An 8,587-nucleotide genomic window follows, 5' to 3' on the forward strand; every position below is an offset into this window, starting at 1 on the left:
TTTGTTGTTGTTGTTTTTCACCTCTCAAGGTGTACGCAGAGTAAATATCTTTTTACGTTTTATATTCACTTATGTTGTCTGGAAACTTATATTCATTGCCATTTAAGTGAACGCCGATTAAAAAAAAACAAAAAACTAACAAACAGATGCTTTCGGTTGGCGTTTTTGCTAACTGCCAACAAAACAAAAGAAGAAGACGCTTTTGGTTATGACATGGCTTCTGATTGGCTCATTCGGTGACGCACGGAAAGCACGCGCTCTACGCAGGTGTGTCGGCGGCGGTTGTTTGAAGTGGTTTGTTTTAACGCCTTGAAGCTGTTTGCTGCGTTGATGTTACGAGGAGTTTTCAAAGGCTTTCCAAAGCAGGACGGTGATGAATAAAACTTGCGACAATGGAGGAGGTAAAACCGAAAGCTGTCAGAAAAATGTTAAACTGTTTCCGCCCTGTAAAATGGAAAATACAGCGTCCTCTAGATGCGTACACTTGTCTTTTTATTGATGTATGTGTGACGTCTTTTATAGATTTTTTTTCAATATTATAAAATAATGTAGCTTTGTAAAAATTCGGCTCTTCAAAAGGTTCAAATAATCATTGTGTAATTATATACGGTATTTACGGCACAGTTGCTGAAGGCCCCGTTTTAAACCGCCTTTTAAGATGCTGACTTTTGTTTTTGCGTTTTGCTTTAAATGTAAGATTTTTCTTTTAATAAGGGAAAATTTAAAAAGTAGGAATGCATTTTAAGGCTTAATAATAAAAATATTGACTTGAAGTATTAAAAATGTTTACAGCTGATTTTAAAAAACTAACTGAATCTGTCTGATTTAATTCATTTTTATTTTATTTTATTTTAATATGGCAGAAAGTAATTATAATGAATGTCAATCAACGTTTCTGTCAGACATTGACATCTATGTATTTTTTTTCCAATACAAAAAATTGAAAAATACTAGTATTCTCGGGGTTAAACTGCTAAAACATGATTATTGTTTTATGTGAATATTTCCAGCTGAAACACTTTTAACAGAATACTATTTCTGTGGAAAATATAACTGTTGTAATTTTAAATCGGCTATTGGGAAACTGATTTTTGGCAGAGACAAATGCGTTCACATTTTAAAAGACCTTTTGATAGTAAGCTAATAACCTGGATGGCTAATGGTTTATTCATTAAAGAATGAACCAAACTGAAGTAAATTCAAAATAATTGTCTTCTTTTTTAAATATTCTTTGTAAATTTGTTAAATTATTTTATTATTGTTTGTTTTTAGGAAGGATCAATTAACTTCAAAGCTCTGAGAGCTAAATTTCAGGAGGCGGGTCTCCTGGCTCATTCAAACAGTCGACCAGCTGTTGCTGAAAAACCCAAGCTCCTTCAACCTTTTCTAGGACACTGCAGCTCGGTGGTCAGTGGTATTGCCACAGCTGTGGAAAACCACACCCCTGAAATTCCCTGTGTCGTCTTCAGAGATGGGCTTCGGTCATCTGAAAGCAAGCACCCGATTTCCTTTCCCCCTCACTCCAAGCAGACCTCTCCCTCATCTCAGTTTGCAAATGGAGATGGCTCAGCAAAACATCCCCTCAAAGACTGGTACATGCCTTTGGTGCTCCCTATGCCCCCTGTGAAAGACCATAAGGTAGATGCACCAACTGGAAAGGAGCAAAAACTGGAGGCAGAAACCAGAAAAGAAGTCTTCTCACATACTAAGATAAAGAAGAAGGGATTGTTGCTTCCTTTCAAATCAGTCAAAGCATCAAAAAACTTCGCTGATAATGGCGAGGAGCTCACATACGGTGATTTACCCAACAGGCCTGGTAACGCTCCCAGTGATTTCTCTTCAATGGACAAGCAAGGCACAGAGGAACGACCTTCCCTTCAGAGTGACCAGTCGACCTCCGAGTACGCCGTCTCCAGTCCTGAATTTGTAGTCTCTCCTCCTTCACCAGAAACATGTCCAGACTCTGACAACAGGATTCTGAGCACCTTGGAGAAGGCCAAGAAGAAACTATCACGTCGACAGATTGCAATTCCACCTAAATCCAAAGGTTTGCGTTCACCTGTCTACAGCTACCCAGAGAAGACCTTCCCTTTGTCTCCAAAGAACCCTGACCGCCTTGTTTCAGGTGTCCTCGTACCTCTACCCTCAAGCCTTCCACACTTGGCCTGTATTTCTGCTCGGCCTTTCTGCAAAACCAACAACTCTGCATGCAGTAGGTTGCCTACATCAAATATAACCTTTTCTAGTAATTTTTAATAGATTTACTAATTTGGATAACAATTGTTTCCTTTTTTTTCTACCAAAGAGCCAGCTTTTGATAAGCACCTTATGTTGGAGAAAGCAAGCCAACTACCAGTGAGAACTAGTGAACCTTATTCACCCCAGAGTCCATTAAAGAAGCTGCTGCCTGAGCTATGGGCTCTTGGACCAGCTCCAGTAAAGCCCCCTAGACCTTCAACAGTTGATCTTAGCTCTTACCATGCAGTCCTAGCTAAAGGTAAAGGTAAAACAGCAGCTTTGCCTCAATATTCAGTAGAGATTAAAGGAGTTGTCTTTCCACTAACATTCCTTTTGGTTTCCTTTTTATAGAAACATTACCTGGTTGGTGCAAAACACCCAAAAAGGAGGCGGTCTCTGTCCTTGATGCTCCAGATTTTCCAGACTTTGAGACTTCAGAGTTGGAAGCAGCAGAGGCTGAACCTGTTGACATTGCCACATTAGAAATGGAAGCTTTAGACATAGTTGTTGGTGATCCTGCAACACCAGCCGTATTGGAGGCCAACGATTACAGGGGTTCAGATTCTGCTTTGGCAGTTTGTGAACCTGCAGAGTCAAATAGGATCCATGTAGTCCAAGATCTAAACCTTGGCACCTCGCACATAATACCCCTCGATCCAGCAAGCTTTCCCGAACCAATAAACCTGTTTGAGTTCCCAGAGCTGCCGCTATCAGAGCGGCGGTCCTACTATGGAGACACAGCTGTAGATGCTTTTCTCAATTCTCGCTCTGATGATACTGATGTGGGGGCTACTGAGAAACTGTCGGCCCCAGAGGAAACTGAGTTTTTGGGCCAGCCAATGTCGAACCAGAAGACTCAAACGCAACCAGGGTGGGTTTGATGACAACAGTCAGCTAATGTGTCTATTCAGCTGTTAGATTTCTACTCCTGAATCTGGATTGTTTCTGTTTTCTAGAGAACATCATCAGAGCTGCTGCTACGAAACCTGCGATAATGTTTATGAAGATGTTGAGATCAACAAACACCTGTCAAGCCAGATGTTAACCAAGCAAAAAAACAGATTAAAAAGTACAATTTGATATTTTTCTCGTTTAAATGAGAACCTTTCAAATGTTAATCTTAATTTAACATTCTTATTTCTTCCAGATCCATATGCAGACAGCAAGTTAAGGGTAAGTGCGTTTAATATTTTATTAAGTACAGGGTAAAATATTTCTTTGTACAAATGCAGTTGAATAAATATCATCATCTGTTTGAATGCTTTTGCAGAGTAATGGGTTTTCTCCCAAAATTACCCTAAACTGTAAATATATTGCAAAAATGTACAATATTCAAATCCCAAAGGAGTATTGAGAGTCCAATAATTGTTTATTGATATATTCCAATTGTAATGAACTTGCATTTTTCATGCTTATGTGATGACAGCAGATGGTCACATCGGACACAAATGACCTTGTCAAAGGAGAGGAAAGAAGAAAATAGGCAAACATTAGTGTCTGATTAAAAGAGTATAAATGCATTTGCAGGCACAACTTGTCAGATTTTTATTTGGATAATTTTTTTCATTACTTTTATTTGTGCTGTTCTGTTGTATGAAATTCATTGAACACGTGAAAAGGTTTCATGTGTGCTAAACCATGTGCTTATTTCTAGAAGGGGGAGGCTTGTCTTCACAAGCGACCACGGCATCCATGGTATGCGTTCCCAAACATAAACATAGTCCATTTGCTTCCTTTTTGTATCTTTGACATTTTACATATAACTTTGGAAAGATGTCTTGTTTTCAGTGAAAAATTCTGCCAGTGGAACAATTATTTTTTTCATCTATATTAAGAAATTATCAACTTAAAACATGTTCATTTTTCTTCCTGGAAAGTGATTTGTAAGGTAGTTTTGTTCTATTTCAAGTGTACTAATTTACTTGGACCAGAAACTGGACCAAAAATACTTCAGATATTTTGTTTTTGCATTGTATGTCTCTTACCCTCTACATTTTGTTTGTAGTAAGTTGAACGGTCTAATCTGTCTTTAGGCAGTGCACAAGCCCCTACACCGCTGACCACAAAGAACAGAAGAAGAGAGAGAAGCAGCGACTTGAAAAGGAGAGAAAAGAGCAGAAAGAGAGGGAGAAGAAGGAAAATGAAATGAAAAAAAAGTTCAAAGTAAGCAATGTAATTCAGACAATGGACAACTTTGTCTTACTTGTTTGAAAATCAGCGATTGACCTCCTGTGCTGACTCCGTAGGTGACCGGGGAGGAAGAGCCGATGTACCACGCGAAGGTCATGGTGGCCAGCAAGGTCCGCAAGAACGACCTGCCTGTGAGGAACGGCGACACGGTCAGCATCATCCGAACCACCAACTGCCCCAAAGGCAAATGGCTGGCCAGGGACGCCAACCACAAGTGTAGGTTCAATTAGAACAAATAACTAAGATTTTTTTTCGGGTCGTTTCTTTCTTTTTTTTCTAGTTTGACTTCCATTGTTCTCAGTCTCTGTTGTCCTGTTGTCCTGTCTGTCGTAGACGGTTACATCTCTGTGATGAATGTCGAGCTAAACATCAAGGACATGCTGGAACTCGGCAAAAAGGCTCAAGCAGCTGGACGTGGAGCCTGCGTGGAGCCGGACACCATCAGCATTGGGAGCCGGTACTTGAAAAAGACAAGTGGATTTCTTTATTTTAATTCATAAGATCAAAACTCCACGCCTGCAATGATAAATCCTGACACATTTCTCCCCTCTTTCCCTCCTGTCTTTTTCCAGATCCTGTAAGTATCCACAGCCCTCCGGCCTGTTGCTTACATTTCAATCACTCATTGTGTCAGAATGCGCTGAACAGTACAGAAAATGTTTGCGCTCGTTGATTGATGAAACACCACGTCAGTCGCCATGTTCACCATCTGCTTCAAAGCTGTGTTATTTTATTTTATTTTCTTTTACTGGGGGTGAGGCTGCTGAACGTCTCTCATCAGCATGCATGCTGGCCTTAATCACAGCAGTTTGTTTTTCCACAGTCACAGATGACAGCGACGAATGGGCCTGTGAGGATGAAACTCTTTCACCGTCCTATGAAAGCCAGTATGACGATCATTGTCCTCGTCAGGGCTCAAAGTGGCCTGATGATGCAATATTCTAGCAGTTTGAAAGCATTTTATTGTTCATTCCTCTCTCTCTGTTTTTGTGCCGCAGCTTTGGTCAGCAGACTGTTTCAGAACCAGAAATGTGTAAGTATATGAAGTATGTAAGTGCTGGGAAAAACCCAACCAAAACTCCAGCGTGTCACTTTAAAGGGAAGAGTGCCGTCTCTGTTTGGTTGGTGTTGCGTGTGGCTGGATAGCAGACTGTGACACGCCTTTTACTGCGCTGTTTTACCGCACTAGCTGCATTTCCATCACAATGCGCAAAACTTTGTTGATATTCCGTTAATGTCAAAAAAACACATTTTTGCAATTTCTGTTTTCTGTTAAATAAGAAACGCAATTAAAAATCACTCTTGAATACGTTTGTTCACATAAGTCCTTAAAAAAAACATGCTGCTCCCTCATCCTCCTACAACTTCCTGCTTTCTTTCCTTCTAGTAGTAACATCTGGTTGTTGATCATGTGACTCATATGATGCAGAAAAGTGTTTCCAAGGTGTAGCCCGCCTCTCGCCCGGAACGTTAGCTGGAGATGGGCACCAGCACCCCTCCCGACCCCACTAAGAGACAAGGGTGTAAAAAAAAAAATGGATGGATGGATGGAAGTGTTTCTATTGTTGTTTTGTGAAATGCACTAACTTCAATACGGCCAGAAAACCACCTCATCCTAGCGCAAAAATGTTTTTATCCAAAAAGGGGAGTTTGTTCAAAATTGCCATGTTTTCATTAAGAAAATTTCTCTTCTTAATTCCAATCTTACATTTTTATGGTCGATGGAAACACAGCTTGACATGCCTTTTAATGTGCCGTTTCACCACACTGAGTGTCTGCCACTGCTGTTGTTTATGTACTGCTAAGCTAACTCCTCTCAGCTCCTCTTCATACCTCTGTCCTTCATGTGCTCACTTTGTCAGCTTGCGTTGATGTGGATGCCCAGTGTACACTCAGTGATGGCAACCTGGAAGACCAACACACACAGTAAGTCCCAAACACACGCAGTCACAGCAGCGAAAACGGTTTTATGCCAACTTAAGAGTTAACAGTTGTGGGTTAGTGGTGATGAGCTAATGCAATGCCTTGAAAAGTGTTCATAGGCAACACTTGAGTTTGTTTTAATGTCATAGACTAAGAAGTAATTGTGAAGTAAGATCAAGAAAAACAATTAGCAAAAAATTCATGAATTTGGTCCAGTATGTCAGGGTGAGTTACAGAAGTCTTCTAATAGAAAGATTAACTCAATGTTTCGACTCTGTGTAATTTGAATAGTTTGAACAAAGAAATTTGCACCTGCTGAATAAAATTAGTCCTAAGGATTACTACATTTGATTGTATCTCGGGCTGCAGCTGTTGATTATTTTAGTGATCAATTATTTTGACCATTAATCAGATTTTAAAAAATGGGCATATTCTGCAGTTTTTTCATTTAACCCCTTAGTTATTTCTATACAATATTAGAAATACATTAAGAGATGCAAACGAGTAATTTAGTTTCTTTTCAAATAAGATAATGAACACAATATTGGCCTTTAGTGAATGCTTGATCATTTGTAGCAGAGGATGCATCTGCATCTATGAAAATGCCTCCAACATCGTGATAGTTGTGGCTTATTTACTGCTCTGAGTATCTTATTTCAGCAAATGGCCTGTTTTGAGTCTTGAGTTAATGATTAATCAATCACTAAATTAGTTGACAATTATTTTAAATAATGTATTCATCTTGATTAAGCCAATTAATTGTTTCAATCATAGCTGTATCTAGTGCAAATATCTCTCCTACTCCTGTAGCAGTGGCAGTTCTTGAAATGGGCTGTCTGGGGAGTTGCCCAGGGTGGCATTAGAATGGGAGGCAGGACACCCAAGAAGTAAAAGAAAATATCTGTATCTTATTTGTCTGGTGTGCCTTGAACAAGTTTACAGTGAAGTGAGTTTCCTGTTTTTATTAGCGAGTAGTGAGGGATTAGTTAGCCTACTTTCTGCTGGAAAAAAAAAACTCACATAATTACTTCAATTTTAATTGGTTGTGGGGGAGGAAGAAGGAACCTGCCCAGGGCCCCATTCCAGCAAGAACCACCACTGTCCTGTCGGTCAGTAAAATGTGACTCAGAAATGTCCCTGCTTTACAGAACCATACACGAGGCTCTGCAGAAGCTGGCCCTCTTGATCCAACACAGCAAAGACGACGACGGAGGAGCGACTCCTACCAAGTACAGTTTTCTGCTGACGCATCTTTGCCAACACTTCCCACTGTCCCCGCCTCGTTCTGCTAATAACTTCTTACTTATCCTGTTTGTCTCGTTCAAAGTGCTGACACGTCAAGTGAGTTGACAGTTTAATATTGTTTCTCTGTCTCCGTTGACATCACCGCTATCCTCTCCCTTTCACTGATAATGGTGAAGCTAAAACAAGGGCACCTACACACACATCACCTTGGGGCCTCTGCAGTCTAAACACAACTTTGAGACTTTTTTTTTTTCGTGTGATGGAAAACAGCTCGGCGGGGAGGGTTTTATCTCCCGTGACTTGTAGACGAGAGGGTGTTGCATGTTTTACAGACCGGCAGTTCAAAGTTGATGTGACTTGTGTATCATTCTTGTTTTTATCTAGGTTTCTTGTGCGCGGTTGAGGAGCCTCCGTATCCGTAAGTGTTGGTTCCGTCTAATCAGAGGGAGAAACTGGAATCTCTTTGAACATTGTTTATAGTAGTGAAGCACTCAGGATTTGTTTTTCTCTCCCCATAAAGAATCTCCCCCAAACTGTACTTAAAGCATCTTTCTTTGTTTTTAATTTATTGTGACAGCGAACAGGAGATTGACTTCTCAGAGATGGAGCTGCTTCCCCCTCCTCCTCCATATGCCGATACCCTCTGATCAAGATGGAGGCCGTAGTGTGTACTAATTGGGAAAAACAATTTGTTTTATCTTTACTAGGATTATAATTTCACAATGGTTTGAGCACTCTTATTTTCTTTAAATGCACTCTAAAAAGTTGATGCTGATGCACACAGTTGATGATTGCACTGGATTTGGGCAGAAATAAACTGTTATTTGTGATTGCTTAACGTTCTGACAGTGGTTATGAGATTGTTCTGAATTTTTTTTCCATGTTGCATAAAATAAATCCCTCGATTCTTCTCAATTGCACTCCTTACATTTCCCGTTTAACTGACTCATTTTGAAACTGTTTAACTCAGGGGGATTTAAGAAGGGAAAAA

General features: G+C 40.1%; 1 protein-coding gene across 1 annotated transcript; it reads left to right on the top strand.

The window, feature by feature from the left end:
• Positions 1–201: 201 nt before the first annotated feature.
• Positions 202–8,511, top strand: LOC103140043 (uncharacterized). The gene is made up of 18 exons (XM_007554980.2): positions 202–401; positions 1,273–2,212; positions 2,306–2,497; positions 2,590–3,109; positions 3,195–3,307; positions 3,386–3,411; positions 3,893–3,933; positions 4,272–4,401; positions 4,485–4,644; positions 4,762–4,885; positions 5,001–5,005; positions 5,252–5,315; positions 5,427–5,461; positions 6,291–6,354; positions 7,500–7,580; positions 7,679–7,692; positions 7,981–8,014; positions 8,174–8,511. Exons 1-18 carry the CDS (start codon positions 393–395, stop codon positions 8,241–8,243), a joined length of 2,622 nt encoding a protein of 873 aa, XP_007555042.1. The 5' UTR covers positions 202–392; the 3' UTR covers positions 8,244–8,511.
• The last annotated feature ends 76 nt before the right edge of the window (positions 8,512–8,587 follow it).

The sequence above is a fragment of the Poecilia formosa genome, unplaced genomic scaffold (genome assembly GCF_000485575.1).
Source record: "Poecilia formosa unplaced genomic scaffold, Poecilia_formosa-5.1.2 Scaffold67, whole genome shotgun sequence".
Lineage (NCBI taxonomy): Eukaryota > Metazoa > Chordata > Actinopteri > Cyprinodontiformes > Poeciliidae > Poecilia > Poecilia formosa.